Source organism: Rosa rugosa, chromosome 7 (assembly GCF_958449725.1).
Source record: "Rosa rugosa chromosome 7, drRosRugo1.1, whole genome shotgun sequence".
NCBI lineage: Eukaryota > Viridiplantae > Streptophyta > Magnoliopsida > Rosales > Rosaceae > Rosa > Rosa rugosa.
This window is the reverse complement of record NC_084826.1, coordinates 1,482,441-1,497,214: the sequence shown is the minus strand read 5'-3', so window position 1 is coordinate 1,497,214 and position 14,774 is coordinate 1,482,441. Positions and strand designations below refer to the sequence as shown.

Genomic DNA, 14,774 nt, shown 5'->3' with positions numbered 1-14,774 from the left:
TTATTAGTTCTCCTCCTCACACAATCTATGTGTGGGTGGCAGTTGAGGTTAGGGGTTCATTTACCCGTATGGTGATATTTCTTCCCCATATCCTATTATTTTTGGGCTAGCGGGGTCTAGTCCGATGATACGATACTCAGCGGGTTTGATTTACAGTTTCCAGTTTCCTGATTTTAAGAAATAAAATTTTACAAACGTTGCATGCATCGAGGTTTTATAAATTTAAATAAGTGGGAAAGTATTCAAGTTTGCTTCATTTAAATTATCTTGATTGTATATTTTTGTCCACTCACACTAACGTGTTTTTCAATACTTTCCCCTGGGCCCTTCGGTTTCAAATGCCCAGTTTGCAGGCGAAATTAGTGGAGGTCGGGCGTACACGGGTTGAGGCATAGTTGTCACTGCTTCCGCATTGTAGGATCTATCGATCCTTCACCCTCTTTACTTTTATTCTAGTATACCTTTTGTTTTAGATTTGCTCTGATAACCGTGAAATTATTGTTATTAAGTTGAGATTTGTGTATTGTGAATTGGAGAATGTTGTGATTTGGGGAGCAGGGTGGCTCCAGGAGAATAAGGATGGATGGTTTAGAAGTGTAAATGTTTTTCTATAGGTTTTGGGTAGTCTATTTTTGGGGAAGTTCCGCCAAATTTTTGGTAGAATTTCTTCTAAGGTGGGCCCCGCAAGGCTACTTCGGATTTCAGGGTGAAATCTGGGGCGGGTCCTGTCACACTCAACCATTTTCTGCATCCCAGATGGTTACTGGATATGAGTCTGATGTCTCACACTTACGCATATTTGGGTGTGCAGTTTATGTGTCAATTGCGCTGCCACAGCGCACTAAAATGGATCTTCAAAGACGATTAGGCATTTATGTTGGATATGACTCTCCAACCATTATCTGCTAGTTAGAACCCTTGACAGACGATCTATTTACCGCTAGATTTGCGGATTGTCACTTTGATGAGACAGTCTTCCTGTCGTTAGGGGGAGATAAGAACAAAATTGTTCAACAGGAACGACAGGAATTGTCGTGGACTGTCCCCACTTTGTCTCATCTTGATCCCCGAACCGCACAGTCTGAAATTGAAGTGCGGAGAATTCTCGATCTTCAGAACGTAGCAGATTCTATGCCTGATGCGTTTTCTGATATCGCTAAAGTGACAAGATCACATATACCTGCTGCAAACGTGCCTGCAATGATTGATGTCCCTAAAAATCATGGACATGGCGCCACCCCTAGAGGTATTGGGCATGGCGCCGCCACCACTAATGGTGATGGCAATGTGGCTCAGGTCGGGCTCCCAGCAAGGAAACGTGGGAGGCCCAAAGGTTCGATGGATTCTCGCCCAAGAAAGAAAGCGAGTTTGGCACAAAAAGATCTATTAATCATCGACATAAATGACCCGTCTCATGAAGATATTCCGGATTATGGTTATGTACAAGAGACATCATTGGGGGACGCTCAAATGTTAGAACCAATTCCAGAGAATAGGGAGATCTCCATGAATTACACTAGTGTACATGAGACGTTGAATCGAGATTCTATTATCCTTGATGATGTGTTTGCATATTCTATTGCTCAAGAAATTATAGAACACGATGATATTGAACCTCACTCCGTTGAAGAATGTCAACGAAGAGAAGACTGGCCTAAATGGAAAAATGCGGTCCATGTTGAATCGGATTCACTAACAAAGAGACAGGTATTTGGGCCTATAACACTGACACCCCCAAATATAAAACATGTTGGCCATAAATGGGTATTTGTTAGAAAGGGTAATGAGAAAAATGAGGTTGTTAGATACAAAGTCCGCCTTGTGGCGCAAAGTTTCTCACAACGCCCTGGAATCGACTACGAGGAGACATACTCTCCCGTAATGGATGTTATAACGTTCCGCTACCTTGTCAGTTTGATAGTTTCCGAAAAACTTGACATGCAGCTTATGGATGTGGTTACAGCATATCTCTATGGGGATCTAGATTCAGAGATATATATGAAGGTTCCAGATGGATTTCAATTACCCAAGTCAAGTGGCTCTAAACCACGGAGCGCGTTTTCAATAAGATTGAGACGCTCACTATATGGATTGAAACAATCCGGACGGATGTGGTATGACCGTCTAAGTGACTACTTGATTGGGAAGGGATATGTCAACAATGAAATATGCCCATGCGTGTTTATAAAAAGGACAAGTTCCGGATTTGCAATTGTAGCAGTTTATGTCGATGACATGAACATAATTGGAACTCTAGATGAGTTAAAGGAAACTGCTAAGTTCTTGAAATCCGAATTTGAGATGAAAGATCTTGGGAAAACACGGTTTTGTCTCGGACTAGAGCTCGAGCACCGTAGTGATGGGATTATGATCCATCAGTCAGCATATACTCAAAAATTACTGAGGCGCTTTAATGAAGATAAAGCAAAGCCTGTGAGTACTCCCATGATCGGCCGTAGTCTTGAGCCCGGAAAAGATCCATTTCGTCTAAGGGATGAGGACGAAGACTTATTAGAGGCTGAAGTGCCCTATCTAAGTGCAATAGGCTCATTATTATACTTAGCTCAATGCACAAGACCGGATATCTCATTCGCAGTGAACTTGTTAGCTTGACACAGTTCTGCACCAACACGCCGCCATTGGATTGGTGTAAAGACAATCTTTCGATACCTGAGAGGTACGATTGATATGGGCTTGTTCTATCCTTACAGAGAGAAAAGAAATAACGGAAGTGTGAGATCGGACTCCACAAGGCAAAACGTCACCTTCCGTGCTCCTCCTCCCCTCCATCAAAATGACAACGATGTCTTGATGGGTTTTGCTGATGCAGGGTATCTCTCTGACCCTCACAAAGGTCGCTCCCAAACGGGTTATGTCTTTACCATGGGAAGCACTGCGATATCTTGGAGGTCTACAAAGCAGACCCTTGTTGCTACTTCCTCAAATCATGCAGAGATTATTGCTCTACATGAAGCCGTGCGAGAATGCATATGGCTAAGATCTGTAGTCAGACACATTCGAGGAACTTGTGGTTTGAAGTCTACCACAGATGAACCTACATGCATTTATGAAGATAATGCAGCTTGTATTGAGCAAATGAAGTTAGGTTTCATTAAGGGAGACAACACCAAGCATATATCGCCTAAGTTCTTTTGTAATCAGCAACAACAGGCACTTCTAAATATTGAAGTGAACCAAATCCGATCTGAGGATAATGTAGCGGACTTATTTACTAAGTCGTTACCAAAATCCACCTTCGAGAAACATGTGAAGAGCATCGGATTGAGAAAGTTATCCGAACTCCCATGATTGTAGCAATCAGGGAGAGATATTGACATCAGGGGGAGGCATGATGTCTACATGTTCGATCTCGAAGAGTGAAGGACGTGTTGTGCTCTTTTTGTCCTTCGACTAGGGTTATTTTTGTCCCACAGGGTTTTTGTTACCTGGCAAGGTTTTTAACGAGGCAACAATCAAAACATCATCACCAAGTTTGAGCGGCACAAAGAGGAGTGTTGAAGGATGTCGACATAATGTGTGCCTCTTCAAACTAGGGTTTAGAGTTGTAATAGGAAAGTGTTCTAGGTATTCAATTGTATTCGGATGCTATTACCTTTTGTGTACCTTGTAACTCCCTATATAAAGGGCTCCTATTATCAATAATAAACACACAATTACAATTCTCTACAACATTCTTCCTTTATTTTCCTCCTAAATATCAGGCTCTCCCAAGATGCCAAAAAGTATTCTGATAACTTGTGTTCTTGTTTGCTTTGCAATTTATCATGATCAAGGCAGAAAAGCACTGTCCGCCAGCTTCTTGTGGGGATCTCCATGACATTAGGTACCCGTTTCGCTTGAAAATTAATGGTACTTCTGCTAACAATTGTCTAAACTCTCCAGCTGAAATTTTATGTGAGCAGAATCGCCCCATTTTAGAACTTTTCAATGGTACATATTATGTCATGGGAATCGATTATGAATTGGAGATGATCCAGGTTGTGGATCCTGTTCTACTAAGGGATACTTGCCCCTTTAGGCCGATTCACCGTTTGACAATATATAACTTTACCACAGGCCCTTACTACCTGAATTCTTTAGGCTTGACTGTAAGCTTTCATGATTGCCGGTCGAAAGTTGAGTCCCCATACTACATAAAAATCAATTGCAGTAATAGCTCATCGTCGTGGTCATCTACTACATATTCTTACATTATGCTGGGAGATAGTGTGTCACTGTGTCTCATCTTCTACCGTCTTGTAATATCACCAGCATCACCCCTTCCATGTTAATATACGAACGTGATGACCCTTCATTTTCTTTCATCCGCGATGAGTTGAGAAAGGGTTTTCTGCTTACATGGTTGGATTTTCTACCGTCTTCTACCGCACCGTCTTCTTCTATCGCATTCGCACCGTCTCCGTCTTCTACCGCACCGTCTTCTACCGACTTGTACTGCTACAGCCGATTCCATCCCCTCTATTGTGAGTATGTTTTAATCAGTTTGACAAGCTAATTCTGTATATCTTATTCTTTCTTCACTCTGTTATTGACTCTACTAATGTATTTCCAGGTTTTGGTAGATACTTGAAAGAAGGTAAGTCTGACCTTTTCTATTTACTACTTGCATTTAATTTTCCCAAACATGATAGAGTAATAGCATTACAATTTCTGAGCTTCTTTCCCTCCGTGAACCTAACTCATTTCCTCTTTGTTGATTCTGTATTCACATAGATTTTGTACGAGCCGCCAAGATCACCGGTCAGCCCAATTTCAAGATTTTTATAGATGTTCCCTTAAATGTCGTGTTCTTGACTAATGATATGTTCTCTGACTGAGTGTTGATATTTAAGCCTTTCAGAAACCATCGCTGCATATATGGAGTCTAAAGTTTTTATTTCTGGATGAAGTTCCTAACTCCTATCTGTATTTCTATGACAGGATCGATTGAGTCTGAGTGTCTGACTGTACGAATGGCACTCTGCATCCTTGTTTTGCTGGTTTTCTGGAACTACACACTGTATTTGAAAAAGATCCTGAAGGATGATGATAAGGCCGTTGAAGAATTCTTGGATGCATACAAGAATCTTATGCCCAGCAGGTATTCATATTCAGAAATTAAAACGGTCACGAATGATTTCAAAGATAAACTTGGTCAGGGAGGTTTTGGTTCTGTTTATAAAGGAAAGCTATCAAATGGTCATCTTGTTGCAGTAAAGATGTTGAATGATTCCAAAAGTAAGGGGCAAGATTTCATCAATGAAGTTGCCACAATAGGAAGAATTCATCATGTCAATGTGGTGCAACTAATTGGATTCTGTTCCGAGGGGTCTAAAAGAGCTCTTGTTTATGATTTCATGCCTAATGGATCCCTCGACAGATATATATTACGGGATGCGGAAAAAGATCGTACACTAAGTTGGGATAGAATGCATGAGATAGCTCTAGGGGTGGCTCATGCAATTGAATATCTACACCAGGGATGTGATATCCAAATTCTACATTTTGATATTAAGCCCCACAACATTCTCCTTGATGAAAACTTTAATTCCAAAATTTCAGACTTCGGGCTTGCAAGATTTTACCCGAGAGATCAGAACACTATTTATGTTACTGCAGCAAGAGGCACAAGGGGATATATAGCTCCAGAAATGTTCTACAAAACTATTGGTGGTGTTTCCTACAAATCTGATGTTTATAGCTTCGGAATGTTGTTACTGGAAATAGCAGGGCGGAGGAAAAACTTGAATGCACATGCAGAACATTCGAGCCAAATATATTTTCCTTCGTGGATCTATGATCAACTGGAAAAGGGATTAAGCATTGAAATTGTCGTAATATATTAGAATAATATTTGCGGGAAAGGCGGTCGCCTCAACGCCTTGAGGCTCTCGCCTCGTGAGGCACTAGCAAGACGCCTTCGCCTTCGCTTTCGCCTTTGAAAACATTGAAATTGAGGATGCCTGTGAGTATGACAAGAGAATAGCCAAGAAGCTGCTCATGGTTGCTTTGTGGTGCATACAACTCATGCCTGTGGACCGCCCTTCAATGACCAAGGTTTTAGAGATGCTTGAAGGTGAAGATGAAGTCTTGAAAATGCCTCCAAAGCCGTTCTATTGTCCCCAACAGATGCCAACTGAGGATTTACCTTATGACAGTGATGAGACAGATATTAAAGAGGTATCCACCCTGCCACAGAGTGCTACAGAATCTACTTCCATGGTATAAGGGGATGTAATTAATGCCCTATTCATTCTTGTATGCCTCTTCTTAAGCTTCATTACAATTCGAAACTTTGAATAACAGGTCAATAATGAGCTTTATCAGGATCTATCGAAAATTGTTTATTTGATCAATTCCTAAAGGAATTCTAGGAATTTCATATTATACTAGTGTGATGTCTTCTCGTCTGGGTGAACACATAATTCAAAAGCTTATTTACTTTGTGAAGTTGATTGATGCATAGTTGCAAACAACTTATACAGAGAGTAAATGCGTCCACAGAACTACATTGAATTGGCAGAATGTACTCACTAGTAGCCATTTATATATAACACAAAAGTTAATCACAGTATGCTACTGTGAACTCTCTACGCTTTGTATCCCTCTTCCTAAGTTCCATTTGTATAGTTGAAAGTCATCTTCCTATAAGCAATATACAGATGTTTAGGAAAATATTAGTTTCATCTTCTCCTATGAGGATGCTTTTGTGATTTACGAATTGTGATTAAAACTTGATGAGCAATATATTTAGTATAATACACACATCAGTGCCAAATTCTTTTGATACAAATAAATAGTTGCTCATTCTATCCAATTAGGAAGGCATACCTCTGATTTGGTTGGAGCAAATGAAAAAATACTAAATCTCTTCCTTGACTCCATTTTCACTTTCAACCATTGTATGATCTTCGCGGCACTGTTCTGGATTCCATCTTGTGATCTTGCGCTCCTTGACAGTATAACTCTCCAACCACAATGGAGAGTCTGCACAACGACTATTTCTGCTGACATCAAGAACCAGTAATGTCTTTGCCACACCTCCACAAAGCCGAGTTAAAAGGCCTCCTCCAAACTCACCTCAACCATTGCTTATCCTTCTAAGCTGTAACCATGGCTTCACCAAAGCACGAACGGTTAAGCAATAAGCACACTACACCCACATAGCAAAGCTTCACAATTTGATTGATTTAGAGAAAACTGAAGCTTCAGTACTATCTTTGACATAGGCTTTAGCTTTGAAGCCCTTTCCTTTCCACCTAGGCCCCACTAGATTCTGCAACAAACATCAAAAAAGCTAGACCATCTCAAACCCATGTTTAAGTTTTACCGAAAATGCTGAATTACATTAGAAAACAGAACCAACCCTTTATTTCATATGCAAATCAAGAACAGAGCAATCAGTCAAGCACATAGAATAGGAACGAAAGCCAATACCTGGTCGGGTTGACGTAGGATGCGGCGAAATCCAATCAAGGAAGCAACAAGGGTGAGATTCTCCGGCGACACGTAGACGGTTTCCGATGTTCAGAAACAGAGCACTTTACTTCAACTGATGACTGACTTTTGCGGCGGGACAGGGACGATACATGTACTATTTGCTTCAGCATTTTTACGGTTTTTGTTAGAATTTGTAAAACGCATTACCGTTTTAACACTTTTATCGGACTTTAAAGTCAAAACTGTGTTGCTGTCTAGGTAAATTTTATGTTTAATTTACTGATCCGAGAGTTTAGCCACCAAAGTGAAATAAGAAAGACCATTGTATCTTTGCCTGGCTCGAGTTTTCACTCATTCAACCAATCACTTTATTGACCTGACATGATTAGGTAACCGAAACTGCTGCATTTTCAAGGATGCAAGTGATACTGGGAGAGGATGAAACTCTATTATGATGGTCTGTGACTCGAAGAGACAAACAATTTGCAACTTTGGTACTAATTTGTTGGAATTTGATTTTAGGGAGTTTTCTCCATGCCACTTTGAGTACTGCTACACAAGTACCCAGTCCCTCAATTGTGAGTCTATTCTCATCCGGATTTTAATTCTTTTCCCCTTTTCTTTTATGCCAACAATTTAATCCGTTTGACACATTAATTCTTTAGATGGTTTTGAGAGGGGTGATTTTGTGTTGTTCTGAATTTTATTAACACTAAACTAATGCATTTTGCAGGTTTTCGTCAATACGTGATAAGTAGTGAGTTTGACTAGCACCACTTTTAGTACTTTCTGTTCTTATTTACTTTTTAAGTTTTGATTTCCTCATGTTTGGGCCTTGTGCCTCTTTCTTCTAAGCTGGGATACAATGCATGAGATAACTCTCGGGGTGGCTCGCGGAATTGAGTATCTCCACCAGGGATGTGAGATGCAAATTCTACATTTTGACATTAAGCCCACACATTCTTCTTCACAAAAACTTCAAGTCCATAATTTCAGACTTCAGGCTTGCAAGATTCTACCTGAGAGACCAAAACACAGTATTTGTTACATGTGCAAGAGGCAGAAGGGGATACGTAGCACCAGAAATGCACTAGAAAATCATTGGAGGTGTCTCTTACAAATTAAGCTGATGTTTATAAATGGCGGGACGGAGAAACTGAGAAAGAACCTAAATGCACACGTAGAAATGTCTCTTACCACTGTCCACAATATATGACAAGGAAGGATCTACCAGATGAGGCAGATAATGAGGAGGTGTCTACACTGTCACATATTCACAGAAAGCTACAGAATCAGCCCCCATGGTAGACGAGGAATGCAATTTATGGCCTATTAATGTATCGCTCTTCTTAAACTTCATGCTTCATTAACAATCACCTTCATGTCTGCATTATCAATATCTGTTGAAATTTATTTATTAAGTCAGTTCCTAATAAAAAAATTGGTTGAAAATTCTGAATTTCGAAAGTTTATATATGTTTTCTATTACGTAAGAAGACATGTTGCTTTATAAATTTCATTGCAGTAACACATCAATTGGCCTGTCTACACTCTACAACATCAATTAATTGTATCCGAAAGATTACAGACCAGATTGCAGAAATTAAACCTTTTAATTAGGCTTTGAACGTTTTCAAAGTTATTTTCAGAGTCAATGAAATTTGAACAAGTCAAGTTTTCCAAGGAAACTTAACTTAGGGGTAGTGCTGGTGTGCTGCCTATACTTATGTGGGGCCTGTGGACCTTGGAGTCAATTTAATCAAAATAGACTAAAGAGAAGACTTCAATGTTGTTAGTCTTGGTCCATTCACTTGCTGTATGGTCTTTGAAGAAAATGCTATAATTTCTGGATCATTTACTAAACGTGTTGTCTCCGACTTTGTAATTATTTCACACTTCATCATGTCAATGTCGGTCTTGATCCATTCACTTGTTATTTGGTCTTCGAGGAAAATATTGTCGTTTTTGGATTAGCTACTTATTCCAAGCGTGTTGTCTCTGATTTTAGAATTATTTTTGAAAGGAAGATAGGGGAATCCCCTAGCAAATTTTAATACTCATGTAATGTCTGTGCCGATACTTATCGAGTACTTTTAGCTCAAATTATTAATTAAAAGGTTTTTAGATTAAACATTATTATTTCAGTATTATAATTAATCTAAAAATACAATTTTAAAACAAAATTTCATGAAAGAAAATATATTTTTGTTAATGTTTTTACCTTGACATTTTTCATATAATAATTTATCAGCTTATATTATTTTTACCCAATCGGCCCAGTATATCAACTAGGCTGAGCTACAGGCCCAAAGAGGGGCCCAACTAGGCTGAGCATGATCGGACCATTTTATCGCAAAACCTCTTCCGATGTGGGATTTGTTTCACGGAGTTCATAGCCCTCTCCTCTGACTCTGATAACATTCCGCCATTGTGAAGCTCTTGAGCCACCCAGTGCACTTTCGGATAAGTCCAAGCTTTCCCATGCTCTGACCTAAACTTTTCTAGCTTGTTCGTTTTTTTATCAAAGGTTTTTAGTTTACTGTTGTAGAATTGAATTCTAAAGTCAGTTTACCATGTCGTGGAAAATCCGTGGTGAAATAGTAGTCTGTTTTATATATAACACAAAAGTTAATCACAGTATCATATGAACTCTCTACGCTTTGTATCCCTCTTCCTGAGTTCATTTGTATAGTTGAAAGTCATCTTCCTATAAGCAATATACAGGTGTAGGAAAATATTAGTTTCGTCTTCTTCGATGAGGATGCTTTTGTGATTTACAAATTGTGATGAAAACCTTGATGAGCAATATATTCAGTTTTCTTCATGAAAACTTCAAGTCCATAATTTCAGACTTCAGGCTTGCAAGATTCTACCTGAGAGACCGGAACACAGTATTTGTTACATGTGCGAGAGGCACAAGGGGATACGTAGCACCCGAAATGCACTACAAAACCATTGGAGGTGTTTCTTACAAAGCTGATGTTTATAAATGGCTGGACGGATAAAGAACCTAAATGCACACGTAGAAATGTCTCTTACTACTGTCCACAATACATGACAAGGAAGGATCTATCCGATGAGGCAGATAATGAGGAGGTGTCTGCACTGTCACATAAGGCTACAGAATCAGCCTCCATGGTGTACGAGGAATGCAATTTATGGCCTATTGTATCACTCTTTCTTACACTTCATGCTTCATTAACAATCTCCTTCATGTGGAAATGAAGCAAAAGCCTTTTGAATTATAAGATATGCTTGAGGAAAGATTTTGACTTAGGTTGTGTTGATGAACGATTTGGAGCTAGATTGGAATGCTTTTACTGTTATTCGTACTTATTACTTGGCTATTTCGTTTCAATGACAAATCAATTGTGTTAAAAACAAAACAAAAAAAATTTCCTTCATGTCTGCATTATCAATATTTGTCGAAATCTAAAACAAAAGAGCTCCCGAAATTTCGGAGCTCAATATACCGAACCTTAGGGTTTCGTGCAGCAGGGCGGCGACGTCGGTTCGATCCTGCCTGCCAGAGGATGTCTTACGGCGTCGTTCTCTTCGGGTACGTGGACAGCGGCAGGGATTTCGATCCAGTGCTAGGCTTGAAGGCACGGGCGACGTTTGGTGGTGCTTTGTGATGTTGATAGGAGGGCATCGAATTGCAGGGGGCGGTGAGTAGCGCAGGCCTGGTTTCTGTGGAGGCGTGAAGAGCTTGTCGGGGCTTCACCGGAGGCTTCGTGCGTAGGATCTTGTCTTCTTCTTTCGATTGCAGGTGGTCTCAAGTTAGATCCAAGGGGGGTTTTTTCTGGCTTTCTTGATGGGGGAAGACCGTGGCCGGCCACCGGAGCGGTGATGGGCGGAGGCCGCATCTTCTGAAAGGCTAGAACCGGTCGATCTGGGGGTGGGAGGCGAAGGGTTTGGGTAGTGGGTTGTTGGGCCTCTACCGATCTGGGCTGCAGATGCAGGCTGGTGAACTGGGCCTATTTGGTTCAGTTCCCCTTTCCTCCAACACTTGGGTCGGGCTTGGTTTTGGGATTTCTGGGAAGTGGCCTATCCTGCTCTTTATCAGTTTATCCTGTACTGTTTCCTCGAATGTTGCTGTGGCTGTGTTGAGTGTTGTGACGTACACCAATTGGGTCTTAGGCGTCAAAATGTTCAGACCAGTGGTTCCATTCTAGGGCAGTGTAGGGTTAGGGAGTTTTTTCAATTCTGTATTTTATTTTCAGCAGTTCCTTTAGGATTTTAGTCTTTTTTGGAGTTTCTGTTTTGGATTTTAGTACTCTACTGAGCTTGCATTGTAATATGAGGGGTGCTTGTACCCTTCATGCTTGACCGAGTGAGGTCGTCATGATTTCGATAAATGGATTAGTCTTCCGTTGCCCTAAAAAAAAAAAATATATATTTGTCGAAATCTATTTATTAAGTCAGTTGCTAATCGAAAATTTGGTTCAAAATTCTAAATTTTGAAAGTTCATATATGCTATCTGTTATGTATGAAGACATGTTGCTTTATAAATTTCATTGCAATAACACATCAATTGGCCTGTCTACAGCATCCATTGAATATAAAAGGTCACTTTGGTCCCCATTTTTGCAGAAAACCTTTTAATTAGGCCTCGAACGTTTTCAAAGCAATGTTCACATAATCACATTCAATGAAATTTGAACGGGTCAAGTTTTCCAAGGAAACTAAGTGTGCTACCTATAATTATGTGGGGGTTGTGGACCTTGGAGTCAATTTAATAAAAATAGACTAAAGAGAAGACTTCAATGTTGTTAGTCTAGATCCATTCACTTGCTATATGGTCTTTGAAGAAAATGCTATCATTTCTGGATCAGTTACTTATTCTAAGCGTGTTGTCTCTAAATTTAGAATTATTTCACACTTCATAATGTCAGTGTCGGTCTTGATCCGTTCACTTATTATATGGTCTTTGAAAAAAATGCTGTCATTTTTAGACCACATATTTATTTTAAGCGTGTTGTCTCCGATTGTAGAATTATTTCACACTCACATAATATTGATGCCGATACTTATCGAGTACTCTTAATGCAAAGTATTAATATTTAAGTGCTAAACACATTCGTATTTCAGTATTATAATCAATCTTAAAAGTAAAATTTTAAAACAAAATTTCATGAAAGATATATATTTTGGGGGGACATGTCGATTGCATCGTGCCCCACGAATTATAGAAGTTAATTGGCATCCTCCTTCTATGGGGTGGATCAAGATTAATTCGGATGGAGCTTGGAAGCATGAATCGGGTCGTGGTGATTTTATATATATTATGGTGCTATTTTCCGGGATTATAAAGGTGTTGTTCTCGGTGCTTTTGCCTCTAATTTGGACATTCCTAGCTCAGTTGCAGCAGATGTAATGGCGGTGATCAAAGCAATTGAACTAGCTTGAGTTAGAGATTGGAAGCATGTTTGGCTAGAAGTTGACTCTTCTATTATTCTTGATTTTCTTCGGTCTCCTTCTTTAGTGCCTTGGCAACTGCGGGTAGAATGGAAAAACTGTTTGTTCCGTATTTCTCAAATGCATTTTCGCTCATCTCATATATTTCATGAAGGGAATCATGTTGCTGACGCAGTGGCTAACTATGGTACGTCGAATACTGGTTTTGTGTGGTGGAATATAGCTCCCCCTTTCATTGCTTCACTTTGTAATGAGGATCGTTTAGGTCTTCCCAAATTTCGTTTTTGATAATTGGTATTCTTTTAGGGAGTTCTTGGCTTTATATGTGTTTGGACCCAAAATGAGCATTTTGGCCTGACAAGGCACGTCTTGGAGAAATTGAGCCAATGTCAGTGGCTCAAGCTATATATTGTCGACAAGTTCGAAATATATATTTAGAGGCTAAATAAAGCCTACTATGGAAGCATGAAAAGTCAACTTTAGCACATTTTCCTACTTCGGCTAGGAGAAACAGAACTAAACAAGGAAGGAGGGGTGGCAGACTGACCAAATGAACTCGAAATGAGCTGAAACTCTGCAGATCCATTCTAGACAGCCCAAGAATCATTTCTTATGAAGAGTGCCAAAGCCCGTTCGGAGTGAAAAACCTTAAAACAAACAGTCCAATTTTCTGCAGAAGCAAAACTGGAAAACTGGACCTGTAAGAGGTCCAGCAGCGTTTTCGGCCCAACCACTATATGAAAAGCTCTGAAAATTTATCAGGGTGATCTACACTCATAGTGGAACATTTCTTATGAAGAAGTCACGGTCAGAAAATGAGTTCTTGATGGAGATAAGATTGAAGGAATTTCCTTGTCTAGAAAGGCCTGGAAACTGGACCTGTAAGAGGTCCAGCAGCGTTTGTTGACCAACCACTATATGAAAAGCTCTGAAATTTTATCAGGGTCATCTACACTCATAGTGGAACATTTCTTATGAAGAAGTCACGGTCAAAAACTGAGTGCTTGATGGAGATAAAATTGAAGGAATAAAGGAGCAGAAAGTGCTTCCTTATCTCCGAAATTCATCATTCCTTATCTCAAATTATGCCTTCTTATCTCCTTATCTCCGAAATTCATCATGCTTGATCTTCAATTATGCTTCCTTATCTCCAAAATTCATCATTTCTTATCTCTAATTAATGCTCCACCATCATTTGTTTAATGCTAAACACCTTGGCATGGTAGCCTATAAATAGAGGCTACAACATAGAACAATTCACTCATTCACACATCAAAACATCTCTAAGATGATCTAAGTTCTCTCTAGAGCAAACCTCTCTAAGAGCAACTCCTCTCCTTCTCTTTCTCTTATCGGTGATCACACTTCTAGTCCTAGTCTTCTCAGAAGCCGACTTTCAGTGCCACCAAACCCTCTGTCAAAGTGCTTTGGTCCTAGTCTCCTCATGAGCCGACTATAGTACCGCGACCACAACGGTTACGGAACCAGCTAAGCAAGGGTAACGCCCTAGCAAACCAGCCAAGCTAAAGTCACGCTTTAGCAAGATCTCATACTTCCCGGTGATGTCGCTCTGCTCAATCTACAATATTGAGTATCGATTGTGTTAACAAGAAGAAACTACAGCAAAGTCCTCGCCACGAGGCACAAAGAATCCCACGACGAGGTTGGTGCTCTCCTCGTCCACAATCGCTTGAAAAGAAGTCAGGTCAAGGGACACCCCCGACGACCGCACCCGACGGTGCTGGCACGCCCGCGCAGAAAAGAGACTGTTGACCAGCTGCAACAAAATTGGAGCCAAACATTTTGGCACGCCCAGTGGGACAATCTGGATAACACTAGAGTCTTTTTGTGTTCGCCATCATTGGGATGTCAGGGGAAAATCTTTACCAAAAGAAATTCCTAAAGTGACAAGATG

The 14,774-nt window shown here is 40.1% G+C and overlaps 1 protein-coding gene and 2 long non-coding RNA genes across 3 annotated transcripts; 2 read left to right on the top strand and 1 right to left on the bottom strand.

Moving 5' to 3' along the window:
• The first annotated feature begins 4,359 nt into the window (after window positions 1-4,359).
• Window positions 4,360-6,645, top strand: LOC133720861 (rust resistance kinase Lr10-like). The gene is made up of 3 exons (XM_062147338.1): window positions 4,360-4,484; window positions 4,584-4,597; window positions 4,942-6,645. The coding sequence occupies exons 1-3, from the start codon at window positions 4,360-4,362 to the stop codon at window positions 5,844-5,846; spliced, it is 1,044 nt and encodes a 347-aa protein (XP_062003322.1). The 3' UTR covers window positions 5,847-6,645.
• A 76-nt stretch (window positions 6,646-6,721) lies between these two features.
• On the bottom strand, window positions 6,722-7,627 carry LOC133721933 (uncharacterized). Its single transcript, XR_009852389.1, has 2 exons — window positions 7,438-7,627; window positions 6,722-7,276 (listed from the first exon to the last, which is right to left on the bottom strand). It is a non-coding gene; the product is annotated as an uncharacterized LOC133721933 (long non-coding RNA).
• A 242-nt stretch (window positions 7,628-7,869) lies between these two features.
• LOC133721934 (uncharacterized) lies at window positions 7,870-8,753 on the top strand. Its single transcript, XR_009852390.1, has 3 exons — window positions 7,870-8,018; window positions 8,174-8,197; window positions 8,296-8,753. It is a non-coding gene; the product is annotated as an uncharacterized LOC133721934 (long non-coding RNA).
• The last annotated feature ends 6,021 nt before the right edge of the window (window positions 8,754-14,774 follow it).